Source organism: Microcaecilia unicolor, chromosome 13 (assembly GCF_901765095.1).
Source record: "Microcaecilia unicolor chromosome 13, aMicUni1.1, whole genome shotgun sequence".
Classification (NCBI taxonomy): Eukaryota; Metazoa; Chordata; class Amphibia; order Gymnophiona; family Siphonopidae; genus Microcaecilia; species Microcaecilia unicolor.
Window position 1 is genome coordinate 99,272,001 of NC_044043.1, and position 17,687 is coordinate 99,289,687.

General features: G+C 46.6%; 1 protein-coding gene across 2 annotated transcripts in view; it reads left to right on the plus strand.

Annotated features, from left to right (window-relative positions):
• DDI2 (DNA damage inducible 1 homolog 2) overlaps positions 1 to 17,168 on the plus strand; it is a 50,559-nt gene extending 33,391 nt beyond the window's left edge. Inside the window, exons 8-10 of one of the 2 annotated variants that reach the window (XM_030185845.1) lie at positions 2,463 to 2,652; positions 4,410 to 4,472; positions 14,590 to 14,675. In XM_030185845.1, the coding sequence (XP_030041705.1) occupies positions 2,463 to 2,652; positions 4,410 to 4,426 (207 nt within the window). In that variant the 3' untranslated portion in view covers positions 4,427 to 4,472; positions 14,590 to 14,675. Of the gene's footprint in view, positions 1 to 2,462; positions 2,653 to 4,409; positions 4,473 to 14,589 lie in introns of both variants that reach the window. The other variant, XM_030185844.1, reaches the window with a different exon arrangement.
• The last annotated feature ends 519 nt before the right edge of the window (positions 17,169 to 17,687 follow it).

The window sequence follows — 17,687 nt, forward strand, 5'->3', positions numbered from 1 at the left end:
TCTCTAAAAATGCAGTTAGCTATACCATGTTTTCGGGGCCTTCTGAAGGTTTGGGTTAATGTCCTTTATTTTCTTAGAGGAGTTAGGCTCCTGTGTTGTCCTTGGTGTCCTTTGGTTCCATCATGGGACCTGAATTTGTTATTGTTGGCACTTGAGAAAACTCCCTTTCAGCCAGTTTTAAGTGTACGCTTAAAGATCTGATGTTGAAGGCAGTGTTCCTGCTGGCTGTTTCGTCGGCCTGGAAGATCTCGGAAGTTCAGGCCTTGTCATGTAGGGTGCCTTTCCTGGTAGTCTCCAAGGAGTGGATGATTCTTTGTCCTGTTCCCTCCTTTCTTCCCAAGGTTGTTTCAGTGGGGGAGGCCAAAGGATCTGAAGAGGAACGACAGTTGCATTGGCTGGATGTTAGGAGGGGTTGATCGAATATGTTCGCAGAACAGAGGAGTTTTGTTGGTCAGATGTGTGTGCATTTTGTTTGGTGATCGCAAATGGAGAGGGGATGTCCAGGGCACTTATTGTTTGTTGACTGAAGAAAGCAATTGCGTTGGTATATATTCAGAAGGAAAGCCGGGTACCAGAGGGCCTGAAAGCTCACTCCACTAGGGGGTCTAGTAGCATTGTGGGCAGAAAGTAGTTTGGTTTTGCCACAGATAGCTGTAGGGCAGCGGTCTGGTCATCCTTGCATTCTTTTGTGAGGCATTATAGACTTGGATATTCAGGCTAGGCAGAACACAGCTTTTGGCATGTGCATTTTGTCTGTAGGGCTCGTGAAGGCCCACCCTTGAAGATTACTGCTCTGGTACGTCCCAGCATTTTGGAGTGGTTTGGAGCAGGGGTTCTCAGCCCAGTCCTCAGTACACATCTAGCCAGTCAGGTTTTCAGAATATCCACAATGAATGTGCATGAGATAGATTTGCATGCAGTATTTCCATTCTATAGATATTCATTGTGAGTATCCTGAAAACCTGACTGGCTAGGTGTGTCCTGAGGATTGAGTTGAAAACCCTTAGCTTGGAGGAATGCTAATTTGCTTTCCTATAGTCCCTCCAGACTGTTCCAGAACCCTTCCTGTTTCGGAGAGGTACTTGTTGAGGCTTTGGTGGTTCGCCGACAGGTGTGTAGGTTCTGGTCAAGCAGCAATGCAAAGAATCATGGTTGTATTGTTTTTGTGTGTAAGAAAAAAATGGGTGGGGGGGGGGAAACGCACACTTTTTGTTTTAGTGTGACAAAGCCAGATGTTTTGTTGTCAGACTTGCAAGGATCTCTCTGAATGAGTGGTGTTGGGGGAGAAAGAGAAATTGCTGGGGGTGATGGTATTTTTTGTCACGAAATACTGACACCCTGAGGACTGCACAGGCTACTTATAAGTGTATTCAGGTGTAGGATATTTTCTCAGTTTCCACCTGCTGGTAGGAGTGCATAATCTAGCAGTCTGGACTGGTTTGGAGGCACTAAAGGAAAGGAAGTTAGCAGGTAAGGCCTGGAGAAGATGAGGAAAGCCTGGAGAGATTGGTTTTGGTTTTGTTTGTTTTCCTTGTACTTGTTTGTACCTCTACATTTCTGGAAGAGGCAACAGTGTTTAGTGTCTTTTCACATGGTACTTTATAGAAGCTACTGTCACACACCTTACTTCTCCTGGGCCTTCATTTGTCACATACGTGACATCTTTGGGAAAAGGTGACTAAAGCCGCCAGAAACCTTAAAAAAAAAAAAAAAAGAGGTTTTAACAAATTGTGTTAGAGCAAACAGTTTTTAATACAATAGTCGAAGCTGCCTCCTTTTATGTGAAAAAAATAGTTGCAGAAGTTCAAACGTGTAACTTTTGCAGACTGCTTATGGACCCGTGACATGAAGAATCAGCCATTCTCAACATTTTGGATCTGTACTTGAGTCATCTTTTCCCAGAGACGGGCACACAGGGTTGAGTGATAATTTCCTTTTCTCTCTTTCCTGCCTTGCTCAAATACTAGAAATAGCTGCCTATGTGCTTCTGGTATGGTAAACTGTTTTGCAGTGAGGTGTTGGGTTGCTGATAGGTTGATACTTTGGTTTTCTTTCCTGGAGATAAAGTGACCAGGTACCTGCTGTTGAACAATAAATTTATAAACTCCAAAATCCCACTTTCATGCTCAGGGTTTTTTCTATAATCCTTTCCTCTCCCTCAGAGATCCTCTGTGCTTTTCCCATGCTTTCTTGAATTCAGATGCAGTCCTTGTCTCCCATCATCTCCACTGGGTGGCTGTTCCTCACATTTACTACTTTTTCTGTGAAGAAATATTTCCTTGCGTTATTCCCGAGTCTGTTCCCATTTGTTATCATTCTGGCGAATGCATCAGATCTACCTCTCACTGCTGTGTAAAGCATAATACGCTAATGGGGGGGGGGGGGGGGGGGGGGGGGGGGATTACTTGCTCCTAGCCAGGCAAATTTGTTTGCATTATGCTCTTCTGACTCCTCCCCTATAGTGTTCTATTGATCTCAAGAAGAATGTGCTTCTGATCGGCACAACGGGTACACAGACCACCTTCCTTCCAGAAGGCGAGCTTCCTGAGTGTGCCAAGCTGGCCTATGGACCAGGGCGGGAAGATATGCAGCCAGAGGACATTGCTGATCGAGAACTGGCTGAAGTACTACAGAAATCAGCACAGGAAGCAGGTACAGGGCATGCAAGTGAAAGAAGACTGTTACTAACTTTGGATGCCGGTGTTGTCGCATGACACACTTAAAACTAATTTTATTTAATTCAGTTAAACTAAAATCTGACCAGACCTGATTATTTTTGTAATGCCTGACTTGCAGTGCTGTAATTCAGATTTTTCTCTATCGTTCCAGAGTTGCAAAATACCCCAGGAAATAGTTCTTATAAAAATCAGACTGTAGAGTCTGCAGAACTGGTTTTTATTTGGGAAACGTGTTCCTGTCTCCCTTCTGTCACTATACCTCAGTGTTTATCCATGCTGTAGACATCACAACCTCTTTTACTGCTCTGCTTCCAGTGACTGGTGCAGCCCTTCCCCTCTGGTTAATTTCCTCTGGAGCCTTTCGGTGCTTATGGGGAAGCTTCCTCAGATAAAGCCATGTGGCTTTCCTTGTTGGGGAGGAGGATCAGTTCAGTGATAGCCACTGGGACCGATGCCGCACGATAGAGCAATACAGAACCTGCTTTGGTATTCTAGAGCTCGTACCTAAGTTGAGTCTTGCTGGGATACCCAATGCCCAACTGTTGCCAGTGGTGTTTTATCTGGTACTGAGAAAATTTTGGTTGCGTATTCCTTTGTGGTAGAGGAGTAGTACTATCAGTTCTCCTCTAAACCTCAGTTTGTCTTTCATGTTCTGATTATATTTCTGTTGGTCTTAATCCTGGTTCCACTTTTCTTTTGCTTAATCTCTTTTGTTACAGTATATGTTTGTTTCCAGATAGACAGTGGGTAATCTTAGAGCCCTGTCCCTATATTTTAAACCGAGGAGCCCATATTTGTATGCGATATTGATGCTGTAAATTTCAGGTTGTGTTAGTCAAGATGTTTTACTGTCAACAGCACCACAACAGACAGATTAGAAGGAGCAGAAACTCCTTAGGAAGAAACCAAGACCAGCCAGATGAGTGGCTCTGCAGCCTTGCAAGAGGATTCAAAGTTGATTCCTGGATGAAGTCTTCCATTTGCTGAGGTGCTGTGGAGGCAGCATTTTCAGCCTCTGAGGGAAGCAATTTTCAGCCACTGCGGTGACACTTGCTGGCTGGAGATAAGGCGCACACGTATCAGGCTCTGAAGATGACCACAATCTGCAGTCTCTGGCCCATAGCCAAAGATGGCCACTGCAATGGCTGACATAGGTGGAGGTATAAAAATGTTTTGAAAAGAGAGGAAATGCTAGGCTTTGTGGTGTCAGGTCCTAACCCAAGTTTCCATTGACTTCAAAGCTCAAGGGAGCCAAGCCCAAAAGACAATTGGGAAAAGAAAAAGAAGTGCAGTTGCCATGGGCTTGGCAGCGTTGTCCAAGTGCACACATTGTCCTGATCCCCTGAGAATATTCATGTTAGGATGGGCATTGCAGATTATCTCACATTCACAGAAGCTGATTGGTTCACTTTGGCTATGATGCACCAAGTGACAAGAAATGCAAAAGAAATAGTCACAACATTTTCCCTGTTTAATCATTCTTTTCCAGCATATTGTGATGCAGACTGTTTAGAGTGTGTGTGTGCACTCAAGGCAGTGTACAGCAAGAATAAGTCAAACTTAAGCAATAGACAATTACAGCAGTAAAAATATTCAAACAACAATACAAAGTATGCTTTGAAATCCACAAGCCCTGTCCTGGGAGAGATTGTATTGTAACTCTGGCATGCTGCTTGCGTTGAATTCCTAACCCAGGTTTGCTATTTGTGTTTTATTTCCTAATTCAAACAGAAGATCAGAAGCCTTGATGCATGTAGTGTGTGCTTGCTGCCGCTGGAGTGGGCCACAGACCAGGTATTTACAGCCAGCAGTTCAGCAGTGCGGGAGCTCCTCTCCCGAGAACGCCTGCAGTACCCAGCCCCTGCAGACAGGTGTCGCTCTCTCACCAGTATGCACCATGCACCACTGCCTGCTAAGAGAATACGCTTGATTATGGAATAAGAGTTTTAAAGATCATTATAGTCAATTTTTGTAGTAGTTAAAATTCAATTTTGAGCACTTTGAATACAGTATAAGATGACGGTACATCCCAAAACAGGATTTCTAAAGGCATCAGACATATTAAAGTGAATGGAAGCATTTTCTCTCTATTTGTTTACTGGCTTTAATGAATTAACTTTTTGTCTCTTCATCTTTCCTTAGTCCCTGCTGCTTTTTTTTTAATGGGGCATGGGTTATAAGTTAGGGAGTAGGACAAAGAGGGCCAGATGTATGTTAGAAGCAGAATAAGTGACAAAGGTCTACAGGTCTGCTTCTTTTCCAGTTCTGACACAGCTCATCCTTTGAACTTCTGCAAGTGCCAAAAGCATTGTGGAACTCTAGCCTGATACCTAAATTTAGTCATAAAGGTCAAAAAACCTGCACCTTTATGCATTGTAATGAAATCTGGGCTAAAATGTCCATGTGGAAGGAAAAGGAAGAGATGGAGGCAGGTGAAGAGAGCTGAGATATAAAAGAAAAACCAGTGAGTTGAGAGTTTGGATGTGATGAAGATAAATATAGTCAGATTCTTAAAACAGGGACAAATGTTCTTATTCCTCGGCAGGGTTAATTGGCCTGCTGCACCCAAAGTGTGGAATATGGCAGGATAACTGGTTGCAGGGCTTTGCTTGATGAATGAAAAATACTTGGATTCTCATATTCAGAGATTTCTGAGCCCCCATTTTAGCCACTATGGTTAGGTGCCTGTTCAGGGCTGAAAATAGTTTCCTAATTTTTCTCAGAATCGGCACGGAACTCCAAACTTCATTCCTCAAGTTGCCTTCATCCTTCATTTAGGTGCTCAGTAGGGGGCTGGGTGGAATTTTAGTAAGAGTTAGATCTTTCAGATATTAGGCTAAAACCAGAGTCCCAGTGCATGTGCTTCAAGGAAAGATGCAGTTCTGTGTGCGTGCAGAAATGCTTAGTCTGCAGCCTTTCTGTTCCAGGTCAGTACTTTGCTAATACTACAGTAGAGAAGCACCTGAACCTTAACAGGGAAGCCAGACGTCCTTTCTGTGCTGTCAGAGGTGCCTCATGTTAAAGTAACCTGTACACTTGCTTTTTTTTTTATATCAAAGAAAATGATGGCAGGTAACGACCATATACCTATCTAGTCTGCCCATCCACACCAGCTACTAAGCTCTACGATCCTTTTCTCTCTGCTTGTACTGTGCCTTCTTGAATTTAGATATTAGGTAATGAACCAATAAATCTTTTCAAAGATGGGGAAGCTGTAGAGCTAGAGGCTATGAAATGAAGCTGCAAGGAGGGGAAATTGAAAAGCAACGCCATTTCACAGAAAGGATGGATATCCTGGAATGCCCTTCCAGTAGAGGTGTTGAGGACAAAAGCAAGATAGGATAAACACAGAGGATCCCAATGTGGCAAGAGGATGGAATTGAAGCAAAACTTAAGTGACTTCAAAAAAGGCATGGGAATGGCAGGTAGAATGAGAAACAAAGCCATAGAGGAGGTAACCTGCAGCTAGCGGCAGATACAACTCTAAAGGCCCGGAAGTCTCATCTTACTACAGGAAATGGCCAGGTGACAAGTAAAGCACTTGCCACGCAGCCATTACGGGGGGAGGAGCCCTAACCACCACCCAGTGAGGTGGCGGTAAGGGTTCCTGTGTTAACCCGACGGTAACCAGGCCACACGTGCCACTGCCCGATTACCGATGGGTACACTCCAGCGCTACAAAAATAAATACATTCCTCTTCAACCCTCCAGACCGGTCAAGACGTTTGGGTTATGCTCGCCTACCAGCAGAGGGAGACTGAGAACACTAACTTCAAACTATGTACATATAACCTGTGCCTAGCCACCTGACGTCAGTATCTTCTCAGTCTCAGCAGAGGGTAGACAAGCAACCTGTGCAGCTTGTCCGGTCTGGTAGGATTCAGAGATTATTTAGAGCTTCTTTGGTCTGTTTTTCAGTTTTATCCTCTGTGCCTGGAAGACTTTAGTGTGCTGGGGGTTGGTGGGTCCGGTGGGGCCTGCCATTGTCCCCTTTGGGGTGTCACACCCGGGTGGCCGGGTCCCTCCCCCTAACTGGCTCTCCCGTTTGGGCAGCTTTGTGCCTCGGCTGCAGTTCTGTGCTGCAGCCTTGAGTGCCGTTTAGTTTTAGCAGCAGCAGGGCTCAATTTCAGGCTGCAATAAAGTTTGTTGAAAAAAAAAAAAAAAAAAAAAAAGAAAGAGATCTCTCACAGATCGAAGGCCCAAGCGGTGTGGAGAGCTGAGCGAGCTGCAATCTGGGGTTCCAGGGGTGTTCAGCTGCTTTGGGGCGCTGTTTTGCAGGCTTCTGGTGAGTGGGCTGTCAGCTGTTTGTTTAGGCGCGATGGCGGGAAAGCCGCTACGATGTAGATTTTGTGCGCGCCGGGGGGTTGAAGTTGTTGGCGGTTCTTGCCGTTTCTGCGGCGAACCGAAGTCTTCTTCCTCCGCTCCGCCGGTGTTAGCGGCGGAGGTTCCCGCGTCGGGCCCTCCAGAGCCGGCAGTGTCTCAGGCTGGTAGCGTGGCGGCGGTCCCGATTTTGGCGGGAACCGCCGCCATTTTGGAATCGGCACCGCAAGGCCCGGAGTTGGTCGGAGGACCTTTGGGCTGTCAGTTGTCCGGTTTTTCTGGGGGGGACGGTCCTGGTCGGATGGGTTTCCCGCCGGATTTTATTTGGTCTTTGTTCCAGGCCTGGCAGGCGGGGCCGACGCGAGCAGAGCCCCCTAGTCTTGGGACGGGGGGTGCCAGTGTTAAGAGACCACGTTTGGAGTGGTCGGAGGACATGGAAAGTTTTTCCCCTCCGGAGTCAGAGGGCGATTTTAGTCCCCTGGAGGAGGATGAGGGGCTGTTGGCTGGTTATGAGAAGGAGCTTGCTGTGCCTGGGGAGGACCCTTCGGTGGTCCGCATTTTTCACCGCGATGAGTTGGCAGAACTTATTGAGCAGGTGTCATCGACTCTCAAGTTTGAGGCGTCAGCTCCAGTGACAGCCGGGTCGCAGGATCCTTTGGTGAAGGGGATTCGGCAGGTATCTCGCACTTTCCCTATGAACGCGGATCTGAGAGAAATGATTACCCAAGAGTGGCGTTCTCCAGAAGATCAGTGTAAGGTGGCTCGGGCCATGGCTAAGTTGTACCCGCTTCCGCAGGAGGATAGAGATTCCCTCCGGCCTCCAACCGTAGATGCCGTGGTGACGGCTGTGACTAAGGCTACGGCCATTCCGGTGGATGGGGGGGCCGCGTTGCGGGACCCGCAGGACAGGAAATTGGAGACGTTTCTCAAGCGGAGTTTTGATTTGTCTGCGTTGGCGCTGCAGGCGTCGGTTTGTGGAGGCCTGGTGGCCCGGGCTTGTTTCCGCTGGGCGGAGCGGCTGCTGGATAGCCCGCCGGCTGATAGGGCCTCAATGGTTCAAGATTTGGCAAGGTTGGAGATGGGGTCGTCCTTCATGGCTGATGCACTGTATGATTTGTTACGGGCTTCGGCTAAGAACATGACCCTGGCGGTGGCTGCTCGTCGGGCCCTGTGGTTGCGGGGCTGGATGGCTGATGCTGCTTCTAAGGCAAAGCTGTGTTCGCTGCCGTTTAAAGGTTCTTTGCTTTTTGGGGAAGAGTTGGATAAGTTGGTGAGGGGTCTTGGTGATACTAAGGTTCCTCGTCTTCCGGAGCTTCGTCCTAAGGCTGCTAGGGGGTCCGCGGTGCGCGGACGGTTTCAGGAAGCTCGACGATATCGGCCTGGCAGGTCCTCCGGGGGGACTAGGGGTCGTTTTTTCCAAAGAACTCAGTCCTTTCGAGGTGGCCGCCGTGGAGGGCGAGGTTCCTCGTCGGGAACGCCCGGAGCGTCCCGTCCTTCGCAATGATGGTGTGGGGGCCCAACCTCTGGTTCGCGTGGGGGCTCGTTTGCGCTTGTTTTACCAGAGGTGGGTCCAGATCACCTCAGATCAGTGGGTACTGCAGATTGTGCGAGACGGCTACGCGTTAGAGTTCGACGGTCCTCTGCCCGATTTCTTTCTCGTGTCCCCTTGTCATTCCAGGCGCAAGGCGAGAGCAGTGCGAGAGACCTTGGCGCGTCTGGTCGAGTTAGGAGCAGTAGTTCCGGTTCCTCCAGGAGAGCGAGGTACGGGTTGTTATTCCATCTACTTCGTAGTTCCCAAAAAGGAGGATGCTTTTCGGCCCATTTTGGACCTCAAAAAGGTCAATGCGGCTCTGAAGGTTCCTTCCTTTCGAATGGAGACGCTGCGCTCGGTCATTGTAGCGGTTCAGGAAGGAGAGTTTCTGACGTCTTTAGATCTGACGGAGGCTTACTTGCACATCCCCATCCTAGAGGCACACCAGCGTTTTCTTCGCTTTGTGGTGTTGGGGAGACATTTTCAATTTTGTGCTCTGCCGTTCGGCCTGGCGACAGCGCCTCGCACCTTTTCCAAGGTCATGGTAGTGGTGGCGGCAGCGCTGCGTTTGCAGGGCATTTTGGTCCATCCGTACCTAGACGACTGGTTGATTCGAGCCAAATCAAAAGCAGAGAGCGAGGAGGTCACCGGTCGGGTGGTGTCCTTTCTGCAGTCGCTCGGTTGGGTTGTCAATCTGGCCAAGAGTCACCTCGTTCCGTCGCAGTCCCTAGAATATTTGGGAGTCCGATTCGACACGAAGAGAGGCCGTGTGTTTTTGACAGCGTCTCGCATCTCCAAGCTACAGTCTCAGATCCGGCAGCTCCGAGCTCAGAGGGCGCCGTCGGCGCGGGAGTATCTTCGGGTGCTGGGTCTGATGGCGGCATCAATAGAGGTGGTACCTTGGGCCAGGGCCCACATGAGACCGTTACAGGTAGCGTTGTTGTCTCGCTGGTCTCCTCAGTTTCAGAGTTTGGAGGAGAGGCTCTCCCTGCCGGAGGTGGCTCGGGGCAGTCTTCGCTGGTGGCTCCTCTCTCCGAATCTAGCGAAGGGCATGCCGTTGGACACGCCAGACTGGGTGGTGCTGACCACGGATGCGAGTCTGTCAGGATGGGGGGCGCATTGTCTGGGTCAGGTGGCCCAAGGGCGTTGGACGTTGGAGGAGGCGAGTTGGTCCATCAATCGCCTGGAGACGCGAGCTATTCGGTTGGCTCTTCGGGCTTTTCAGAGTCTTCTGGACGGCAAGGCAGTCAGGGTTCTTTCAGACAATGCCACGGCCGTCGCTTATGTAAATCGACAGGGGGGAACAAAGAGTCCCGGGTTAGCGGTAGAGGCGACGGAGTTGCTGTCATGGGCAGAAGTTCATCTGCAGAGTCTGTCAGCGGGACACGTGGCAGGGGTGGACAACGTGAGTGCAGATTATCTGAGCAGGCATACGTTGGATCCCGGAGAGTGGGCTCTCCATCCCTCCGTGTTCGAGCAGATAGTGTTGCAGTGGGGTCGGCCAGTGTTGGATCTTATGGCGTCGGCCGACAATGCGCAGGTCCCTCGGTTCTTCAGTCGTCGAAGGGATGCTCGAGCCGAGGGCATCGACGCGTTGGTGCTTCCGTGGCCACCTCAGCAGCTGCTCTACGTGTTCCCGCCGTGGCCGCTGGTGGGCCGCGTGGTACAGCGGATCGGTCGTCACTCGGGATTAGTGGTTCTGATAGCGCCCAATTGGCCCCGGCGTCCGTGGTACGGAGATCTGATGCGGTTACTGGTGCAGGATCCGATTCCTTTGGGGCCTCGGGTGCGACTGGTTCAGGGGCCGATAGAGATGGCAGATCCCTCTCCGTTCTTGCTTACGGCTTGGCTCTTGAGAGGCACCGGTTGAGAAAGAAAGGGTTTTCACCCAGAGTGGTTGATACGATGTTGCGGTCTCGCAAGAGGTCTACTTCTTTGGCGTATGTGAGAGTGTGGCGCACCTTCGAGAACTGGTGTCAAGAGCGGGCTTATGTCCCTTTGCGTGCTTCGGTGGTGGAAGTTTTGGATTTTCTGCAGGATGGCTTGGAGAGGGGACTGTCGCTCTCTTCCCTGAAAGTGCAGGTTGCTGCCTTGTCTTGTTTTAGAGGTAAGATTCGGGGAGTTTCCTTGGCGGCTTCTCCTGATGTGGGGCGGTTCCTGAAGGCAGTGAAGTTGATTCGGCCGCCTCGTCGTCCGTTGGTTCCGCCTTGGGATTTAAATTTGGTTCTGGAGGCGTTAGTGGCACCTCCGTTTGAACCCGTGGCATCCATTACATGTAAGGATCTTACTTTGAAGGCGGTTTTTCTGGTGGCCATTTCTTCGGCGCGTAGGATTTCAGAGCTTCAGGCTCTGTCTTGCAGGGAGCCTTTTCTGTCATTTGCTAAGGAGAAAGTGACTTTACGGACGGTTCCTTCCTTTGTGCCTAAGGTGGTGTCGGCTTTTCATGTCAACCAGGTGATTTCCTTGCCTGTGTTGGGGGATCGCGCTGGGGACCTTACGCAACGTCGGCTGGCTAAGTTGGATGTACGGCGCGTTTTACGGTCGTATTTGCGCAGAACGCAGGATTTTCGAGCATCGGATAGGTTGTTTGTGTTGTTTGGAGGTCCCAAAAAAGGGGCAGCAGCTTCCAAGGCTACTCTGGCTAGGTGGTTGAAGGAGACCATTGCGTCGGCGTACTTGTTGAAACGCCGTGCCGTGCCCTCGGTGCTTAAGGCTCATTCTACTCGGGGGGGTAGCTGCTTCTTGGGCGGAAAGTAGTTTTATTCCTCCGCAGGATATTTGTAAGGCAGCGGCGTGGTCTTCCATCCATTCCTTTGTGAAGCATTACAGACTTGATGTTCAGGCAAAAGAGGATGCTCGGTTTGGAGCGGCTGTGTTGTCTTCTGCTTTTCGAGGGTCCCACCCTTAAGTTTCTACTGCTTTGGTACTTCCCAAACGTCTTGACCGGTCTGGAGGGTTGAAGAGGAAGGTGAAATTAGGCCTTACCTGCTAATTTTCTTTCCTCTAGACCCTCCAGACCGGTCAAGAGCCCGCCCTGTGTATTATCAGAAGTGTGTATTATCAGAAGTGATTTTGAGCCGTGTTCTGCTATGACTATTCTTTCAAGTTTAGTGTGGTCGGAGAGAATTTCTTTGACTCTAAAACAGTACAGAGCGGGATGTTTGGACGTTCCGTCTGTGGAAGCACACTGTTGGTGTTTGACTATTGGTTTTCCAGGTACAGGGGTTTTGTTTCTCGTTTTCAGGTTTTTGGTTTTCTGCTTTGCTAAGCGGATACTGACGTCAGGTGGCTAGGCACAGGTTATATGTACATAGTTTGAAGTTAGTGTTCTCAGTCTCCCTCTGCTGGTAGGCGAGCATAACCCAAACGTCTTGACCGGTCTGGAGGGTCTAGAGGAAAGAAAATTAGCAGGTAAGGCCTAATTTCACCTTTTTGTAGTGCTGGAAATGACGGCGTGCAAGGGGTGGGAAGTCCCGCCGGGCTGCTGTGGTAGCCAGAGTGTACTTCCTGTACAGCGAGCGGTAAGCCCGCGTTGGGCTTACCACCGTTTATTAAAAGGAGCCCTAGACCAGAAGGACCATGCTGGTTTTTATCTGCTGCCTCTTACAATGATACTGTCCTCATCACTAGTGGAAGTTTGTTTACGCATCCACAACCCTATCCATAAAGAAGTATTTCTTTAGGTGGAGTCTATCCCCTTTCACCTTTATCCTGTGACCTCTTGTTCCTTTTAATTGAACATGGCCTGCCTCCTATACATTTTTACTTTGGAAGTATTTAAATATCTCTGTAGAAGGAGTTAGGGAAGAATTAATTCTGCTGTAGTTAATAGTGTACTTATAGAAAATTTAGTTGAATTGATCTTTACATTCCATGAAAACAGTATTTTTATTTTCAAAAACAATTGTGAAATGGAGGATTCCTGATGTGATCAGACACTGAGAGGACGCTGGTTTGCTGAGGCTGTTTCACATCTTGTCCTTATACTTGTCTGGGTGATCCCAAACAGGTAGAATCAGTTTACTTGAATGGAGTAGACTGGTTTTTATGTATTGACTAACCTTTTTAGATAAATGAATCGGTTCTTTTACATCAGGGGTGTACAGCCTTCGGCCTAGAGTGCCACAAAAAGGTCTAGCTCTTTGGGTACTCAAGCTATGTAAATGAATAGTGTACCTGAATGTAACTCACCCTCAGCAAAATCTAAATAAATAAATAATAGTTTCCCAACCAAAATATATTCAGTTGCATCATATGAATATTTTGCGCACACACACACCCCTCCCCCAAGACCAGAGCTGTACTTCTCTGTTTTGGATAGTCTTCACCTTTAGTTGTCGTGGAAATTCTGTAATTAAGAATAGCCATAGTGGGTCAGGCCATCTAGCCCAGTATCCTGCTTCCAACAGTGGCCAATCCAGGTCACAGTTACCTGGCAGAAACTTGATTAATGCAACATTCCATGCTAAGATGCAAAAAGGTGTCCTTAATGACCAGATATTGGGTGATTCCCCCTCCCACCCCACAAAATGTGAATAAAAATATGACTTGCCAGCCTCTGTGACAGCCGCAGATGTTACAGTCAGGTCCATTAAAGTACTACTACTACTATTTAGCATTTCTATAGCGCTACACGGCGTACGCAGCGCTGCACAAACATAGAAGAAAGACAGTCCCTGCTCAAAGAGCTTACAATCTAATAGACAAAAAATAAAGTAATCAAATCAATTAATGTGTACAGGAAGGAGGAGAGGAGGGTAGGTGTAGGGTAGTGTTCGGTGCAATGTGGAGTGGGGGACTCGGGTCCCTATCTCCCTCTACCAGTCACACTTGTGGTGGAAACTGTGACCCCTCTCAAAGTCACCAAAACCCTACTGTACCCACATATAGGTGCCCCCTTCACCCATAAGGGCTATTGTAGTGGTGTACAATGGAGGATAGTGGGTTTTGGAGGGCTCAGGACAAGATAAGGGGGCAAAGTTGAGATGTGCAACTGGGAGCATTTTTATAAAGTGCAGAGAAGTGCCCTCTAGGGTGCTCCAATGCTCTCCTGGGATGTGTGCGGGACCAGTTTACTAAAAATTGCTGACTCCTCCTACATCTCAATTGCATGAATCTCTACATTTTGCACTTGTTTTTTGTTTTTGTTTTGTTTTTTTCAAAAATGGAACAAAAAATAAAACGTCCAAAGCACAAAACCTTGTTCAAAACGGTATTTTTGAAAAAAAAAAAAAAGATGTTTTTCTTTTTCAAAAATGACCTCCTTTCCTATTCAGATTTTGGATGTTTTGTGCAAAACATCCAAAATCGGACTTAGACATCATATCAAAAATGCCATTCCACTTCTCTTTCATTGTGGCCTCTCAAAACAGAGAGTTGCAGGTGTTGTCCATAAGAAAGACCAACAAATTGATTTGTCTTCCAGTCTCTGACTACAAAGGAAGATGAATAATCCTTAAATTATTTGTGGTCTGTACTAATTTTTTATATTATAGTTTTATGTTTGTTTTTATATTTTATACTTATATTTTTAGTCAACATAATTCTAGAAATAGGTGGCATAAAACCAGACAATGCATAAGTAATAGCTGCCCATAACATAAGAAAACATATAGTCTGATTAAAATAGATGCAGTGGAATTGGGGAAGGTGGGAGGACATGTAGACCATAGAAAGGCCTCCAGTGGAGGTAACAAAGTTCAAGAAAGCACAGAGGATCCCAAACTGAAAAAGTGAGGAAAAAGCCAAAGATCAAATGTGATCTATGGCATTTCACCAGGAATTTAAATTGGGCAAGCTAGACAGACTTTGTGGGTCTTATCTGTCATCATTTCTGTGTTACTGGGCTCCAACTGGTTTCAGGTTTTATTCTGGGGTCCCAAAGTAACTCAGGACTCTGTAGTAAAGTCAAGAGTTCTATGTTAAGAAACAGGAAATGCTCACATCTACTGTCAGCAAGCAACATAAAATAATAATTGAAGCAAAAATAAACCATGATTATTTCAACAGCTATTGATTCAACCTAAAATGTTTGTTTCCTCTTGTCCCTCTGTCTTATAGGAAGCAGAGATAAAGAAACTACCTCACTGGAAATGCCATCACATCCAACTACTGGTGGATTGAACAGGTCAGCTGCTCCATCAGGACTAGGTTCTGAGATCTGTAACCCCCCAGGTCATTTGCTAGATCGTTCGGTCTCTGCCCCTGCATCAGTTTGTCCACAAGAGTCCAGTTTAGCAGAGAATATTGAACCTGTAGGGTCTCTGACCCCTACTGAATGTCTGGCTTCCCAAGAGAAGGAGAAACAGAATCTTCCTCTACAGGGTCCTTCTGAGCATACTTCAATAGACGATGCCTCCTTTATCCAGACAGGAACAGCCACCTTTTATAACCCAATCATTGCTTCACAGAGTATATCCGAAGAACCAATCAGTGTAGAAGATGCTCACAGTTGTGAACCTTGTACAGGTGGAACACAAGTAAGTTCTTCTGTTGCAGCTGCCAGTACGCCAACAGTGGTTCTAGGTGAAGAACATATAAGTTGCAAGCGTATAGAATTAAACCCAGTGGATAACCTTTCCTTAGGTCCTCAGCTGCCTCAAGAACTAGAAAATAAACAGCCTGAACAACAATTTGAATCGGCTGAGAGAAAGCATCCTGGTACACCTGGAAGCCTTGAGTTATATGAGGAAGAGAATCATGATACCCAAGAATCCTTTGTTAATTTATTAAATAGCACGCAGGTGCATGTGCAGAAGATAGACCTTCCACCTCTGGAGAAATGTGCTCCAACATTAGCAGGTTTCAGTAAAGATACTGACATCTTTATGGATATAGATAGAATTGAGGATCCTTTAACAGCTGTGCTTGATTTGGCAGATGAGCAGAACACTAAAAACAATTGTGTAGTTGCTGTAAACCCAGATTGCTCTGAGATGGAAATATTAGAAAGTGGCATTTCTTTGTGTGAAGTTATGAACCAAGAGATTTCCACTGACTGCTTAATACAATCAGAAAATAAAATTACAATGTCCAGAATGGAGACAGAAGCATCTAGGCTCCCATCTGAAAATCATCATTCCCCGTTTTCAGCATCATCACCTGATATTCTTCCACTTAAACAGGATCCAGTAGAGGAGCCAGGTTTATCCTTAGCAGCAGCTTTGAAGGAGCTTCACAAACTTTTGATTGTAAGTTCAGGAGCCTCAACAACCCTGTCTGAAGAAGACTTGAGTCCACCAAACAGAGATCTTGATGATCAATCTAAAAGTTTACAGTTTACTGGGGAAAATATTAAAAATGCACTTTCAAATGTGGATCCTAATATCTTAAATTCAAAAGCATCCTTGCTTGAAGAGGTATCGGAACCCGAGTGTTCAAATACTTGTGAGTGTCAGGTGTCACCATCTTACCGTGACAAAATGGGAAATGGTGATACCAAGGAGCTGGAGCATAGCCAACCAGCAGTTACAGAAGCAACACTCAAGATGTCAGAACTAGAATATCAAGACAACACCACAGTTTCACATCTGGCCAAAACATCTGCTCAGAACCTTCTACCTGACTCTAATAAGTCCTCAGCCACTGACCCTTGTCTACTTGAGCAGGTTTCAGAGCAGAATGAAGTGTCAGCATCTGAAATCACATTAAACAAAAGTTTTCTCCCTCAGGGCATTCAGAATGCTGAAACACAATCGACCGAAACAGTCAATGCTGCTTTCCAGCCAGAAACATTGAGACCTGTACTTGAAGATCCACAGGGTTCATCTGTCAACCTACAAGGACTGAGTTTGGAAGTGCAATCACCCGTATTCCCTGTCACAGCTGTTCATCGGATTCTGAGTGCTGGCTTTAGTTTGCAGGAGGCTCTCGGAGCATTGCAACAGGCAGATGGAAATGCAGATCTTGCCCTGCTTGCTCTGCTTGCAAAGAATATTGTGGTCCCTACATGATCCAGGTTGAAGTTAAACACCAATGTCTCCTTTTAGTAAGGAGAAACAATGTTGAGCCAGATAATTTTGTTTGTTTTGGTTTTCAATTTTGGCCAAATTTTATCCACATCTGCGTGATACTTTTTTTTGTGTGTATTTTCCTTGTCAGTGTGGGATCTTTTTAACATTTTGGTCCTTTCTGAAGTTGGACTTTTAATTTTTGTAAAGCATGAAATGGAACAAAAAGTGAATATGTGTAATTGAAACCATGACATGTAACCAGCTGAAATGTTCATGGAAAGTCAGCCATTAGTTCACTAAAAGGAAGCAGACTGTGTGTGTCGAAATGCTCCAAGGTAGAGAAGAAAGGAAGGAGACATCACCTAGAAATGTGTATGTCACAGAGTCAAAATTCACTTGACCACAGAGAGCAACCTTTTTCGTAGCTTGAAGTCAGTGAGCTACACTTGACATACAGGTGGAACATTTTAAGTTAAATGAAATTATATTTGCTAGTTTCTGCAGAAGTGAAAAGAGTGAACTTCCTTTGTATATGTAGCCCTAAAATCTCTGTTGACTTTGAACTCCTTGAAAGGTTGTATCATCTAGAACATGGAGAGAGGAATAGCCTAGCAGTTAGTGCAGCGGACCTTGATCCTGGGGAACTGGGTTCAATTCCCACTACAGCTCCTTGTAACTGGGCAAGTCACCCAACCCTCCATTGCCCCTGATAAACCGCTTTGAATGTAGTTTCAAAAACCCCAGAATGGTGGTATATCAAGTCCCATTCCCTTTAGACTTTTTTTAGTCTTCTCATTTGGGGGCATATTATGGGAATTGAGTACTGGTCTGTTGGCCATAGAACCTGTGAACCTAGAGCCTTGCACAAAGAAAGGCTGCCTTTTCAGGGCTGAACATTTTTAATTGTATCCTTGAATTTATTTAATCTCCCAGGCCTCTGAATGTGCAGATTTGGAATTTCCCATTCCCACGATGGCAGCTTTGGATTGAGCTGGATTTATTAGAAGTTGTGATAACTGAGCAATGACCATGTGGTGACTGCCTGTGTAAGGTTTTAAGTTTATTAATTGTTTTGATATGCCACCTATTAGAAACACCATCTAGGCAGTTTACAATTTGCAAAATACACTATGAAAAGATGAGTCTCAAGTAAAGAAAGGTCAAGAAAGGGATAGTGCTCTGCTACGTGAAGGGTTAGTGTACCCT